Raw genomic sequence first — 16788 nt, forward strand, 5'->3', positions numbered from 1 at the left:
GGATGAATGGGGAGCTCACTGGCACTGCTTTTTGCAAGCATAAGCCGTTGTCATTGCCAACATTGTGGGAATAACATTTTTTTACTTTGGTAGCTGTCGTCGACAAGTGCACTTTAAGCTGTAAGTTAGATGGGCAGTAGTGCCCAAGTGTGTTTTGCTAAGTTATAGAACCAGTTTATTTATTTTTTAGGAATTAAATGCGTAGTATTAAGACCGAACTGCACTTGTCAACTAATTTATGACTCATTCTTGTAGTGCCAATAAGCGAGCTGCATCTGTTTTTATAGGTAATATAGACAATTTAGTTAGACAGTCTAAAATGGATCTTCACAAATGCTGCTTCACGTATAAGTTTTATCAGTAGTGGCAGCACGTGAACATGTGTATTTTTTAAATCTTATAGAGCACTTAAACTACAACAGCAGCTCTATATGTGTTATGTGCTCAAAATTTACATATTTTGTGAAATAATAGAATTTTATTTTTGTGCAAAGTTCAGTTTTTCGTTCACAATCAGAGGTCTGTAATTATACTTGCATATTATGATAATCAGTGTGATTCGTATTCAAAATCCTTACTTACTTTGGTAATTTTATTTCAGTGCCGAAGAGATATCGACCTTTCGTCTCTATCTTTGGCCACGTTTCACCTCTGCCTTGTTCCACTAGTGTCTCTGCGTATGTTTTGCGTAGTATCTAAACATTTCACTTTGTTTGTAACGAAGTTATACATTTAAAGTGTTACACTACAATAAAGATATCATAAAAACACTTTATTTCCATTCTGTAATGGTGCTTGGTCAGTTCATTTGGCTGTGGCTATGTTATGTGTTCTTTACATGTCATATTATGGAGAATTACGACTAAATTTTTGGTATTACTCAGTAGTTGATTGTTGAAAATATAGACTGTAAACGTTTAGAGATCCTTAGCTCAATGGGACTGATAACCTCAGATGTTAAGTCCCATAGTGCTCAGAGCCATTTGAACCTTAGCTCCATAACTTCCATTGGAAAATGTTGCATCCCTTCTCAAAAGTCGTTTTCGTACATAACCGTGATTAGGTCTAAATCATTTGTGATAAAAAGAAACAACTGAAAAGCGATAGCATCGATCATATTTCTCTAGTGCATAACTCTCTAAAGTACTGAAGGAGGACTAGGAAATGCCGTTAAGGTCCTAGCCCCGATAAAGGTAAACTCCTGATCTACACCTCCACGCTGTAGAGAGTGGGCAACGTCACATCATGTGATGGCTAACGTAGACAGGCACCGAGGGATGACTGGGATAAGTCATCACCCCAGCATTTGCTGGGCAGGGCACCCTCTTGCCCTGGAAATGAGAAATCATTTCCAAAGGCGGAAGAACAAGCTGATGGTCAACGGCATAGGATGTGGAGGGCAAGGGGAAACCACCGCATTAAAGAACTACGGTTATCCCAAGCACCAGCAGTAAACCATGCCAGTATCTTCTGTAAAATTTTCAGGAGATAAATAGTCCCCTAATCGGATCTCCGTGTGATACAGACAAGGTGAAGGAAAAGAATCCCAATTTTAACATAGCAACTTGGAATGTGAGAACATTGCTTCAGTGTAGCAAACTAGAAAGCCTAGAACTTGAAATGGAACGAGTTTAAATCGACAGCCTAGGCATATCGGAGATGAGATGCCCCAACCAGGTGATTTCTGGTCTGAAGAATACGGATTCATTCACACCGGAACTGACCAAGATAGACCAGGAATAGGATTTGGAATAATTTTGAGGAAAAACTGTGGCTCGCATCTCAAGGGATATGTGCAACATAGCTCTCGAATAATACTAGTAAAACTTGAAACTAAACCAAAGGTCACTGTGATAACACAAGTATACCTGCCAACATCCAAAGAAGAAGATGCAGTCGTTGATGAAATATATACGAAGAAATAAGTAATGCGATGAGAAATGTTAAGGGAGATGAAAACCTGGTTGCCATGGGGGACGGGAATGCGATTGTGGGTGAAGAACCGGAGGAAGGAATAAGGAACTGTTGGCAAATAAGGACTTGGAAGAAAAAATGAAAGAGGTATCGACTAATCGAGTTCTTCTCGAGGCACCAGTTAGTTGTTGCCAACACACTTTTCAACATCATAAACGAAGAAGACAGTAAAACTTAAATGGGAACTAGAAAAACTGAAAACCGAGTGACTGGCAAAGTGATATGCTCACGAAACAGACAACCTAGCTAAAATTTTCAACATGGTGGAGTAAATGAAGACTGGGATCAAACTGGCCTTGGTATATGCAAATCAGCAGAAAAGATAGGTGGAAAAACTAAACCCAAAAACAAGAGGAAATGGATTACAGCAGATGTTATTGAGCTTACAGAAAACAGGAGATTATACAAAAATGCAAGTGATGAACAAGGAAAGAAATTTAGTCAGTAAAGAAGCTAGGAAAGCAAAGAAAATTTTTTGAGGAAATGTGCAGTGAAGTGGAAGAAAATATGCAAAACGGAAGAACTGATTTAACCTACAGAACAGCAACTAAATTTTTTAACAACCGTAAAACAACACTCTCAGGCACAATAGAAATTAAAGAGGGGAAAATGGTGTTTGGTGAAGACATGTTGAAGAAACGGAAAGGATTCATAGAGGTGTTGTATGCCAGAACACCTCTTTCGGAGGAAGTAGTAGGAAGAGAAGAGCAAGTACACGAAGATGACAAGGGAGATGACATTCTGCAAGAAGAATTTGACAAATCTCTAAAAGAACTTCGGGACAACAAAGCAACGGGTATTGATGAAATCCATGCAGAACTAATTAATAATTCTGGTGACAGCATGAAAACGATGCTACTTAAACTTATTTGGTCCATCTATAACACAGGGGTGATACCGACAGACTTGCAGAAATACATCATTTTTCCTATACCAAAGAAGGCAGCAGCTACAAAATGTGAACAGTACGGTACTTCAAGCATAAAATCACATGCATCAAAAATTCTCATAAAAATAATTTTGAATAGAATTGAAGAGAAGGTGGAGTATGTGCTGAGTGAAGATCAGTTTGGTTTCAGAAGGAGATGGGAAACAAGAGAAGCGATTCTGGCACTGAGGCTCCAAAAGCAATTACAGAAAAACAAACCAACTTATATTGCCTTTGTAGACCTGGAAATAGCGTTTATTAACGTTATCTGGCAAGAGACGTTCAGAGTGCTGAGGAAAAGTGGAATGAAGTACAAAGACATCAGTGTGATTTCTCAGTTTCTATAAGAATGAGGTGGCAGAGACTAGGAACTGTCACCAGTAACAAGAAGCAAATATTAGAAAAGGCGAAGACAAAGATGTGCTCTCTCTCCTCTTACATTCACCGCTTAAATTCAGGAAGCTATAGACCTAGTTCCAGAAACCGCTGAGGTGCGGATCAAAATTAATGGGCAGAAGATAGACATGCTACGTCATGCAGATGATATTGCTATAGTCACGGAGACAAAGAAGTCCTCAGCACAATGGAAAGGATTCTATGCAATCAGTATGGAATGAGAATGGACAAGAAAAGACTAAAGTGATGGTATGCAGTCAGAAGCAGAATATGAACCTCTGAGGAATTGGAAATGGGGGGCTGGAAGTGATAGAGGAATTTACCTACTTGGGTAGCAGGATCACAAGGGATGGTAGAAGCAGCAAAGAAATTGCGAGCAGAATACAACAGGCCAAAATTGCATTTAATCTGAGGAGGATCTTAACCAGCATCAAGAACATCAGTCTGAAAATAATGAAACGTATCATGAAAGCTTTCGTTTGGATGTGAAACTTGGACAATGGGAAGAGAAGACGGCTAGACGCACTGAAGATGTGGTGCTACGGAAGGATGATGAAGATCAGCTGGAGAGACAAAGCAATAAATGAAGAGATATTTAGAAGAGTACACGAAACCAGATCTCTGTGGAGGCACATCCAAACAAGAAGAGACAAACTTGTAGGGCACACACTACGACACAACATCATTGGAACAATAGCAGAAGGAGCTACTGAGGGAAGGAATCGCCGGGGGCGACCAAGGGTATCATACATGCAACAGATCGTGAATGACGATAGATGTAACACATACTTGGAAATGAAGAGGAAGGCAGACAGAAGAGAGGAATGGCGCTCTGGTGCAAACCAACCTCAGGGTTGAACACTAAGAGAAGAAGAAGTGCAGAACATGAAACAATGCATTTTTCACCCCTAAATTTGTGCTTACTAAGGTCAAACATCAGTGCAAAATCTGTAAAAACTTCAGATGGCACGAGTTCTTTCTATGAACACCAACAAAAAAATACCATAATAACACATGACACAAGCAGCGTATGTGTATATGTGCGCTGCTGATGTATTTTTCTGAAAAGACGTGGAAATAACACTGACATAAACATAGTGTTGCTGACGTATTTTTGCAGACATTTCAGACACTAAATTAACATAGTGACAATGGGCAAGATTCATAGAATCTTATAGGTGGCGAAATAATTTGACTGTCCATTGTGCCTTACACCAAATGTAGGCATAAAAACGGGATTAACTGCATTCTTCCAATAGCTGCCAATTATTCAGACTGCCTTTCTGTTTGAGCTCTTATCCACATAGCAAGAGCAAATATGTGCTTCATGCAATTACAGGCTTGGTCAGGCTAGTTTGGTACATCGCCCCGTTTAGGCCTAAACATGAAGTTTAACTGTTTGTTTAGCATGTTATTTTTGGCCACATGTATTTTCTAACGACTTAAGCATGGAAATAGCACAGGCACACTTAATTTGAGAGTTTACAGTCATGTTTCAGGCAGCAACTTTTATGGATATGTATGTGCGGAAAATAACATTGTGACACATGACAAGTGTCATAGTACAGTTCAAATGTGGAAAATATTTAATCTGGGGATCAGTTGTGCCTTACACCATGTAAGGTACAGAGATCAAACTTTGCACATTCACAAATGCTGCTTAACCTGTAACTTCATGGCTTAAACAAGGTGTGTAGTGTGTGCAAATGTGTGCACGTGCGAGTGTGTGTGTGGGAGGGGGGGGGGAGGGGGGGTCCTGGCATATTTTAGATGTGGAAATACTGCAAGTTACACCCTTTACGTAAATTTGAACCAAGTTTAAGAGAATATTATGTATTTTTTTAACATGGCACAATTTTAAATAGTTCAAATGAAGGTTACATACTTTTTTTAAATGTAACATGGCGGCTACATACTGCCTGACCTGTTTCATTTTAATGGCTGCTAAATACTGCACTGTGATTGGCTGTTTCGTGGTAAAATACAGCAATGTGGTGGGAAGAGAGGGGCGTGACTTACCGAGATCGTAGTTTATGACTTTACAGATACAACGGTATGATTTGTCACAAGGTAGATAAGGGAGGCGTGGCTTGTCTCATGATGGACGAAAGGCCATAGCTTGAGTCAACTTGGATTTTTGAATTTTCTACCACTGTCAGAAACTACAGCGCTGCGAAAGCAGTGCCAACTAGCTGTGGAAACTTGAACTATGAATCAGAATATACACAGCCATACCACAGAACCGTTTTTTTCCCATTACATTCGCGGATCTAATGCAGGAAGAATGGTGAAATACTTCAGTGAGTGCTGTAATAAGTTTAATTTTATATTTGAGATCCTTACGGAAGCAAAGGTGGCAGGGGTAAAATACAGGGAGCGAAAGGCTATTTACAATTTGTACAGAAACCAGATGGCAGTTATAAGAGTCGAGGGGCATGAAAGGGAAGCAGTGGTTGGGAAGGTAGTGAGACAGGGTTGTAGCCTATCCCCGATGTTATTCAATCTGTATATTGGGCAAGCAGTGAAGGAAACAAAAGAAAAATTCGGAGTAGATATTAAAATCCATGGAGAAGAAAAAAAAAACTTTGAGGTTCACCGATGACATTGTAATTCTGTCAGAGACAGCAAAAAACTTGAAAGAGCAGTTGAATGGAATGGACAGTGTCTTGAAAGGAGGATATGAACATCAACAAAAGCAAAACGAGGATAATGGAATGTAGTCGAATTAAGTCGAGTGATACTGAGGGAATTAGATTAGGAAATGAGACACTTAAAGTAGTAAAGGAGTTTTGCTATTTGGGGAGCAAAATAACTGATGATGGTCGAAGTAGAGAGCATGTAAAATGTAGACTGGTAATGGCAAGGAAAGCGTTTCTGTAGAAGAGAAATTTGTTAACATCGAGTATAGATTTAAGTGTGAGGAAGTCCTTTCTGAAAGTATTTGTATGGAGTGTAGCCATGTATGGAAGTGAAACATGGACAATAAATAGTATGGACAAGAAGAGAATAGAAGCTTTCGAAATGTGGTGCTACAGAAGAATGTTGAAGATTAGGTGGGTAGATCACGTAACTAATGAGGAGGTATTGAATAGAATTGGGGAGAAGAGAAGTTTGTGGCACAACTTGACTAGAAGAAGGGATCGGTTGGTAGGACATGTTTTGAGGCATCAAGGGATCACAAATTTAGCATTAGAGGGCAGCGTGGAGGGTAAAAATCGTAGGGGGAGACCAAGAGATGAATACACTAAGCAGATTCAGAAGGATGTAGGATGCAGTAGGTACTGGGAGATGAAGGAGCTTGCACAGGATAGATTAGGATGGAGAGCTGCATCAAACCAGTCTCAGGACTTACGACAACAACAGCAACACGGAAGCAATACACTTAGAAATTTGGCATCTGTACGTATTCGTATCAAACATTTTCCAGTAGAGAAAAAGGCATTGTACTTCTGTCGGGTGTTAGCTGATTCATAAGATCTGTAGGTAGACATTTTATATAGCAGTCCAGATTTCAGGATTTTTCTTTCAATTCTAACCATTCTTTTTCACATTTAGTAAATAATCAAGGTGCAACAAGCTTAATTTCAGTGATACACGGCGAAAAAGCTCACACAAGGCACACCAGAAAAGAAGAAGTACCTGAAATTCCACCCAGCTCTTCAAAAGCGCGACTACCTTCTTCGCCTCGAACCAGTAGCACGGGTGCAATAATAAACTCGGCACGAGGGACACAAGGAAGGCCGTTATGTAAATGCTGCCGTCATCATTGTCTCGGTACCTCTGTAGGTGCGCGATCACGTAGCCAGCGACAGAGATCGCCAAGCCAGACACCACCAGGTAACACATCATCGAGTACACGAAGATGCCAGAAGTTGGTCGGAACGAAGGGTTCGCTGTGAGTACAGAAAGTACATGTGTGATTATTCTCCTGTGTCTCAGAGTGTGTCACCTCTCGCTCACAATGGTTGAAAAATGACTTTTTTAAAATTTCATCTGTATGAGGGACAGTCATAAAGTTCATATTACACCATAATATTTTTTAATTTATTACAACAACAACAGCAAATTTATAATTACATCATTTTACAATACATTTGCCCTTTTTTTCATACCCTCGAGAAAAGTTTTATTCAGTTGAATAGTAAGTCACGTATTTGCCGCTTCCTTCACCTCTTCATCGGAAGTTAACCGACGGCCTCTTAAATCATCTTTAAACGGACAAAAAAGATAAAAAATTTAAAAAATCTCTTGCTGCAGGATCAGGACTGAATATAGCTTGTCCCAACATCTCGAACTGTATATTCTGAAGAGTTTGGACGGTATGGGCGGCGATATGTGGACGCGCATTGTTCAAAATGGTTCAAATGGCTCTGAGCACTATGGGACTTAACTTCTGAGGTCATCAGTCCCCTAGAACTTAAAACTACTTAAACCTAACTAACCTAAGGAGATCACACACATCCATGCCCGAGGCAGGATTCGAACCTGCGACCGTAGCGGTCGGGCGATTCCAGACTGTAGCGCCTAGAACCGCTCGTCCACCACGGCCGGCACGCGCATTGTCATGTAAACACCGAATCGAAGGCTTCAACTCTTTTCAAAGCATGTCACTGTAAAGTTGACGCTTTATTGTTGACACCATCTCCAGGAAATGTTCTACAATTGTCCCTGATGCATCATTCGTTTCTTTTTTTTTTCCACTTCATTGTCACTCGTCGGTTATTCAAAATGAGGTCACGGACGTGCTCAGTGTTGGTATCAATAGCAGATGTGACTGGACGTCTGCCTCTTCCCTGGTCCTGCACGCTTTTGAACTCTTCAGCCCACTGGTAAACACTTCGCCATAGTAAAGTATTTTTCCCGTGTTGTGCTGAAAGTCTTCTGTGTATTTCAGTTCCTGGTATACCTACAGACCTAAAAAAAAGCGAGTTACAGAACGCTGTTCTTCATTGTGCAAACGGTGAGTGGCGCAGCCACGTTTACTTCGCAAGAGTGTAAAGCACAGTGGTGACACTCTTTTACAGTGAATACAGTAAGTTCTGGTAACACCTCCTTGGTGCCCTGCCACGCCACTTGGAGCGCTGCAAGTTTACCAATCCATCATCTCGCATTCTTATTGGCTGATTTTTAGTATTCCATGTTCGTTTTCATTTCATAGGTAAAAGAAGTTGGTTTCATCAGAGAGTGATTCTGATTACGACTTCTCGCGTGTATTGCATTCTTTGAATTACGTTGAAGCCAGCCGGTGTGGCCGAGCGGTTCTAGGCGCTTCAGTCTGGAACCGCGAGCCCGCTACGGTCGCAGGTTCGAGCCCTGCCTCGGGCATGGATGTGTGTGACGTCCTTAGGTTAGTTAGGTTTACGTAGTTCTAAGTTCTAGGGGACTGATGACCTCAGAAGTTAAGTCCCATAGTGCTCAGAGCCATTTGAACCAATTACGTTGTAAATATGTTGACTGTATTCGGATTGCGCTCCTCTCGTATCCGTAGTATTGGGTGGAGTAAATGTTCCCAAATTTGCTTTTGTTTCATATAAAACAGAAGCTGCTTTCATTGCATGGTGATATGTGACTTATACATATCTGTTATTCCTTACGAATTCAGCGTTAACTGCTGGAATTAAATGCGTTCTAAGTATACTGCTCGTAAGGTACGTTAAATTTGTTTCCATCCGTTTTTCGCATTTTACGGAGAACTTTGTGTTAGCAGGATTTTGCTGTATTGGTATTTCTCTTTATTATACGTTGCCACGGAATCAGTACGTAATTCTGCTTTGAATGATGTTGATTCTCGCCACTGAATACCATGCATTTCACCGTGTCTTGGAGAGTATGGATGTAGATGCAGATGCAAATGTAGATGAGTAGGCCCTATGCTTTTTAGTCTTGGTGACTAGAGCAGTCTTCCTTGCAAATGCTAAAAATGCGATGGTAGCTATGACTCTACAAACAGTGCGTTTTAACAGAAATCAATGAGAATTTCGGAGGCTTCCAGTAAATGCGAGAGAACGAAAAACGGATGAAAAAACAAAAGTAGAATACGCGCAACGTACTTAACACTATGCCGTCCGGTGACACCACAGTGGTGTCGTGAGCACAGTATCGCGCAGTGGCCGGCGACAGCACTTTAGTATCTTTTGCATTCTGTTGGTGTTTTGTTTAGGTAACAATAAGGTACACACGTTAACAAGTATATGCCCTCTCATCATGGCAGACGAAAAAGACGATACGATTATTTACGATGAATGCGCTGACGTCTAGTCTGACGTTTCGGACGACGTGGCCGAGTGGGAAGAAGACATTGAATGCCAAAAATATGAAAGTGAAACAGAATCGTTGGCAGGTAGTGAAATACGTCCAAGAAGAATTCGGCGAACGCTACGGTTGCCAACTGATTTGGCTGAATCAGACGAAGAAGACAGTGCACAGTGGTCAGACTTTGATTTACCGAGAGCCAATAACAAATTTGAAGGATCTCCCGGTCAAAACATATTTCCTAAAGATACACAGAGCGTCGAGGATATCGTAAAATTGTATATTGGGAACGAAACCAACAAATACTACAGTCAAAATTGCAATGGAAGAAACTGGATTAAAAAAATTTCAAATTTGTCGACGTTACGGGTCCCGAACTTAGAAAATGGATTGGGCTTGCTGTCCTTATGGGAAATGTAAAAAAAGCAAGGATCGGTGATTACTGGTCAACGAATCCGTTTATACACACAGATATTTCGCAAAACGATGTCCCGCAACCGATTCAGACAAATATTATCATTTTTACATTTTTTCCGACAACAATAAACCGGATAATGCCGACCGGCTTTTCAAAGTACAATTCGTAATTGATTATTTTTCCAAAAAGTTTAAGGAAACCTTTAATCCAAGTCAAAACATCTCAATTGCTGAAGGAATAATACCGTGGCGTGGACGGTTAAATTTTAAAGTTTACAATCCGTCGAAAGTTACGAAATGTGGCATACTCATTCGGATGCTGTGTGATTCGAGTACTGGATTTCCTCATTCAAGACATATAGCGGCGCTGGACAGCCTTTAGCAAAAACAGTGATGGAACTATTGACACCTTCTTATGGAAACTGGCATCGCCTCTACATGGATAATTATTATAACAGTGTAGAACTTGGAGAGAAGTTACGTGAAAGAAAATTCGAGTTTGTGGAACGATACGGCGAAATATAGGATTTCCGGAAAAATTAATGCGCACAAAAGTCAATGGGTTTGAAGTTTGTCATCAACGGAAAGGTGAAGTACTCGCACAGGTATGGAGAGCTTCGAAAACTAAAACGATACGAATGATCTCTACAATACATAATGCCACTTTGGCTGACACTAAAAAATATGAAGAAAAACCAGTTACACAATAAAATAACCTGAAAGTTTATTAGACTACAACAAATACATGAAAGGAGTGGATCGGGCGGACAAATATTTGAGTCATTACCCTATATAAAGAAAAACTACAAAATGGTCAAAAAAGGTTTGCGTGTACCTCTCTAATTGAACATTACTTAATGCGTTCCGTACATGGCAATATTTCAATACAGACCACAAGAGTCTTCTGTTTCACGACTTTTTATTGAAAGTGTCTGATTCGTGGATAAAACACCATGTGCTTGCTTCTCAGCAAAACATGTGGGTTGCCACTACATCGCGTACGTGTCATCATGCTCCGGTTGACAGAGTTTCCAGTCACATAAAGGAACACCAGCTAATACTTATTTCCGAAACGAATGAACGAAAACGAAAGAACTGCCATGTATGTTGCAAAAACAGAAAAAGGAGAACAACAAACTTAATGTGCAAGTCTTGTGGAGTTGCGTTACATCTTGGAGACTGTTTTGCTGCATATAATACGAAAAAGAAGTACTAAGTACCAAAGACAATGCAAATAGTCAAATAAATGAAACAAACAAATTTTGTATTTATTTACGTATGTATACCTTCGAAATTTTATGAGAGTAGTGGAACAGGGTTGTGAACTTATGAGAAGTAACGACGAGATTAGCATAACTTAAAAATTTTATAATCTCCCGATAATGTCAAGAACGGCCGGCGACAAAGTAATCCGAATTAGCGCTGCCGGCGCCAGGCGAATACATTTGTACGAGACGTGCGAACGGCAACGTGTTAACAGGGCATTTAAATCGAGCAGCTCACAAACAGACTCGGAAGCAGTCCACAGAATACCATGTGACGAAATCAGTTTCTATCTCATATGAAACAAAAACATAAATGCGATCATTTTTTTTTTTTTTTTTTTTTTTTTCTTTATTGTGATTTCATTCCCCTGCCCCATACGGGCAGGGGAGGGCTGTCAGCAGCACAATCCGCCGCTCTTCAGCCGAGTGATATGACAATTAAAACAAGAATAAAATAATACATACATAAGGAGGTAAAAAGGGGGAACATAAAACAGAGTAAGGGGAGAAAATGGAGGTAAAAATACACTGATATGTAGACGTTCATTGGGGACAGTTAAAAAAGTCACCAGAAAGTTAAAAAACACAATTGGTGATTCTTAAAACACATGGAAGTCACTAGATGCACAGGCACAGGTTAAAAGTCGGCCACAGTATTAAAAACACTCCGAAACAACACACTTAAAACCCACTCGGAGCACACACGACGAAGAATAAAACTACCAGGTGGGACCTGCCGAGGGAAAGGGCAGAGAGGACGGAAAAGGAGGGGAGAGCATGGGGCAGCTGGGGAAGCGGCGGGAGGAAGGGAGGAGGGGAACCGTGGGTTCACGAAGAGGCAGGAGACACATGGGGCGGGAGAGGAAAAGGGAAGACAGGGCAGGAGGGAGCGCAGAGACACTGAAAGAAGGCACAAGAGATGGAGGGGGAGGGGAAATCCGCTCAGAAGGAGGGAGGGGGAGGAGAGGGAGCCCTGAGGAGGAGGCAGGAAGAGGGGGTTAGAGTTGGTAGGAAGGGTAGATGTCAGGGCGAAGCTCATCATCCGGGAGCGGTAGACGGTGGAAGTTGTGTTGGGAAAGGAGATGGAGGGTGTGGAGATGGAGAGAGGGAGCGATCATTTGACCCACTCAGTATTACGGATGATCAAAAATCAAGTAGAATACGAGCTTGAAAAAATTATCCTAGTATTTCGAAAACCAACAATCCGAATTTTTGCACCATATTTCTCGTACTCAGACTTCACTGCGAAGCCACCTGGAGCGCTCATGTCGTTCTATTTCCACGACGTAACACGGACCTTGCACTTCTGATATTCTAGTGTTCTGTGGTGCAAAGCGGACTGAGGTCACAACGCTGAAACCTGCCCGAAGCAAACAGAACCGTGCCATCTAGCGGCTGACTAGCGCTTACGTAGTACCGTCAACATAAAGACGATTAGGATGTAACTCCAGGTACTGAACTACACTCGTAATAAATTTCCCAGCAAAAATCTCCGGTTTAGAGACTGTCTTTCTCCACATATTAACCACTCAAAAGTGATGTGCCTGTGAAGCGTCATATACACCGGAGTGAATGAAAAACGAAGATAAGCGAACCAGCATTCCCAGACAATTCTTCAGCCTTCACTACAATTCGCTTATACTCGAGAACAAGCCTTTACGCTGGAGGGAACAGAAGAACATACGAGGGAACGAGTGTTGCTTGTCGGCCTTAGGAACGATGTGTTATCGTTTTCCTGGCGCTAACAATCACCACACACGTTATGCTCGTTGCAACACTAGTCACAGGTACGACGAAGAACTGTGGTATTGAGACAGAATTAATTTGCATGGCAAGCGCGTTGGTTTTGTCGATGCAAGCAGTATAGTGTAGGAAAAGCACTTGCACGCAAGTGTGAAGCACTGAATTGCAGCTACGCCCCTCCTTATCATTATTCCAAAACTTTCTCGGTTGAAGCTTTTCGCCAGTTTCTCATTACAATTACTAACAACTGACGAGCAACATAATGACAAGAAAGCTAGAATTTGGAGTTTGGTTATTAGGAACTGTATACGTTTACTCAACTGTTACGCATTTGAATTGCTGCTGTATTTCAGTCAGTTTGTGATTTCGGCAGTGACGTATGCGAAGCACTTGTAGGCATTTATTGAAGTGCGCGTAAGGAAAGATAACTGCAGTAAAGTAGGAGCAATGGATGTGAATATACACACAATTTAATCACATAAAATAAAGTTTGTGAGCCATGCTGCAGCTCGCGTTGGTGCTGTTTGTAGGTTTTCGTCCTCTGTTGTAGGACAGACCATAACGTTTAGTTGACACGATTGCGGTTGTTTGTCTTTTTCTCGTGTTGACTGGCGCCACTTGATGTCCCAAACGTTGCCTGTCAGCTAGTGGCAGCAGCGGCGGTTATCGATATGTAGTAACTGTGGCCCTCTCTTTGGGGCGACGTCGTGGTTCTTCTGGGTGGTGTAAGTGTGCAGTTCGGTTGGGGACTTAGGAGGAGTCAGGTCTGCACAGTGCGCGAACACGCCAGGACCGCTGGCGGCGCGCATGGACTGCCAGATCGAAGGCCTATGGTCACGAGGGTGCACGACGTCGTCGCAAACCGGATCCTGCAAGCTGTAAGTTGAGTGCATTTGGATTCAAGTAGAGAAACCTCCACCACTGTGAGATCTTGTGATTCTTCAGTGACTTGGATTCATGTTGCTGCTCATAGTGTTGCCGAGGCAAAGAGCAGCAAGTGGAATGTTTGGGGAAGGTGGATCTGATTAGCCATCTTGGAGTTCTAATTACTATTTATTGTGTTCAGTTTGTTACTATTTGTTAAGTTCAACCAGCGGTATTTTTCCTGCCTCATGGCCGTTAACGCCCCAGTTACCTACCCTGGGGCTACGGTCGCAGGTTCTCATCCTGCCTCGGGCATGGATGTGTGTGATGTCCTTAGGTTAGTTAGGTTTAAGTAGTTCTAAAGTTCTAGGGGACTGATGACCTCAGATGTTAAGTCCCATGGTGCTGAGAGCCATTTTGAACCTACCCTGGGGGGTTAGTGTATGTAATAGCAGTGTACGTTTCTTCGCCTTGCCGCTGCTGTCCGGTGGGCATGTAGTTTGACAGTTTTCTTGATTGTAGGTTGGTTGGCGATTCTTCTGCTCTGCTGCTAGTTATTCCTTTCTCGTTCCGGGTGCTGTAAGCACATTATTCTGCAGACAGAGCCCAGACCGCCGGTTCTAGCTTTGGCGTATTTTTACATCTTTGTATTTGGTCTATTGGACGTCAGGTAGCCTCAGCAAGATTATCATTAGTCATTCGTTAGACTGCCACTAGTCTGAGTTACCATCTTGTGAAGTGAATGCAACTCTTGGCTGCCGATCTCATCGCTCGCGAAAGTGCTTTTTGCCCTACCTATTCAGAGGTCGATTCCTGGTGCACCGCCTGTGACTGGCTCTTGTGTTTTATTATTTTATTTGCTGTTTTATTGTATGTTACTAAATTTTTTATATAATTGCCATTCTTGGCGTTACAGCAGGTTTACATGATGTGCTGCCAAGTTTATCATCATTTAGTCTCACCCATTTGGTGATCAGTTGACTGTTTTTTTTAATTAGACTACGCTACTGCATTGCTGTTTGACAGTGTGTTTGTTAATTTTTTTTTATAACTGCCTTTCTTGGCGTTAAAGGCCTTCAGCCGTGACTTTGGTTACTTGCCTTAATATTCTAATTGGGATCACATTGGCTCGTTTTTAAAACGTTATTTGCTGTGTCTGCACTTATGCTCACTTGGTAAATTGTGACGCACTAAAAGCACTATTAATTGCATAGTTTCCAGAATGAGATTTTCACTCTGCAGTGGAGTGTGCTCTGATATGAAACTTCCTGGCAGATTAACACTGTGTGCCGAACCGACACTCGGACTCGGGACCTTTGCCTTTCGCGGGCAAGTGCTCTACCATCTGAGCTACCCAAGCACGACTTACGCCCCCTCCTCACAGCCTCACTTCTGCCAGTACCTCGGCTCCTACCATCCAAACTTTACAGAAGCTCTCCTGCGAACCTTGCAGATCTAACACTCCTGAAAGAAAGGATATTGCGGAGACATGGCTTAGCCACAGCCTGGGGGATGTTTCCAGAACGAGATTTTCACTCTACAGTGGAGTTTGCGCCGTTTATGAAACTTCGTAGTAGATTAAAACTGTGTGCTGGACCGACGCTCGAACTCGGGATCTTTGCCTTTCGCGAGCAAGTGCTCTACACAGTTGTTTATTCTTTCATTCTTTCATTAATAACGTGTGATATCTTTATTTATTGCTGAGTCTGAAATAACCGTTTTAAATTAAATGTGTGTAATTGCAAAAAGCAACCAATAGTAACTGATTATGGCCCCGTCCACAGTCGTAACCGAATCCTGGACTACCAGCTTTCAGTTTGTTAGAGGGCAGTTAGGATGATCGTGGGACAACGATTTTCGTTTATTGGTTGTTACATCAAACCCCCCCACCCCCCCCCCCCACCCCCCCCCATGAACCATGGACCTTGCCGTTGGTGGGGAGCCTTGCGTGCCTCAGCGATACAGATACACGCACCGTAGGTACAACCACAACGGAGGGGTATCTGTTGAGAGGCCAGACAAACGTGTGGTTCCTGAAGAGGGGCAGCAGCCTTTTCAGTAGTTGCAAGGGCAACAGTCTGGATGATTGACTGATCTGGCCTTGTTACAATAACCAAAACGGCCTTGCTGTGCTGGTACTGCGAACGGCTGAAAGCAAGGGGAAACTACGGCCGTAATTTTTCCCGAGGGCATGGAGCTTTACTGTATGATTAAATGATGATGGCGTCCTCTTGGGTAAAATATTCCGGAGGTAAAATAGTCCCCCATTCGGATCTCCGGGCGGGGACTACTCAAGTGGATGTCGTTATCAGGAGAAAGGAAACTGGCGTTCTACGGATCGGAGTGTGGAATGTCAGGTCCCTTAATCGGGCAGGTAGGTTAGAAAATTTGAAAAGGGAAATGGATAGGTTAAAGTTAGATATAGTGGGAATTAGTGAAGTTCGGTGGCAGGAGGAACAAGACTTCTGGTCAGGTGACTACAGGGTTATAAACACAAAGTCAAATAGGGGTAATGCAAGAGTAGGTTTAATAATGAATAGGAAAATAGGAAGGCGGGTAAGCTACTACAAACAGCTTAGTGAACGCATTATTGTGGCCAAGATAGATACGAAGCCCACACCTACTACAGTAGTACAAGTTTATATGCCAATTACCTCTGCAGATGACGAAGAAATTGAAGAAATGTATGATGAAATAAAAGAAATTATTCAGATAGTGAAGGGAGACGAAAATTTAATAGTCATGGGTGACTGGAATTCGAGTGTAGGAAAAGGGAGAGAAGGAAACGTAGTAGGTGAATATGGATTGGGGCTAAGAATTGAAAGAGGAAGCCGCCTGGTAGAATTTTGCACAGAGCACAACTTAATCATAGCTAACACTTGGTTTAAGAATCATGATAGAAGGTTGTATACATGGAAGAACCCTGGAGATACTAAAAGGTATCAGATA

The 16788-nt window shown here is 42.0% G+C and overlaps 1 protein-coding gene across 1 annotated transcript in view; it reads right to left on the minus strand.

Annotated features, from left to right (window-relative positions):
- LOC126260548 (gustatory and odorant receptor 24-like) overlaps nucleotides 1–16788 on the minus strand; it is a 101449-nt gene that overhangs the window by 74850 nt on the left and 9811 nt on the right. The window contains exon 2 of the mRNA XM_049957882.1: nucleotides 6938–7191. Within this exon, the coding sequence (XP_049813839.1) occupies nucleotides 6938–7191 (254 nt within the window). The remainder of the gene's footprint in view (nucleotides 1–6937; nucleotides 7192–16788) is intronic.

Source organism: Schistocerca nitens, chromosome 5 (genome assembly GCF_023898315.1).
Source record: "Schistocerca nitens isolate TAMUIC-IGC-003100 chromosome 5, iqSchNite1.1, whole genome shotgun sequence".
NCBI lineage: Eukaryota > Metazoa > Arthropoda > Insecta > Orthoptera > Acrididae > Schistocerca > Schistocerca nitens.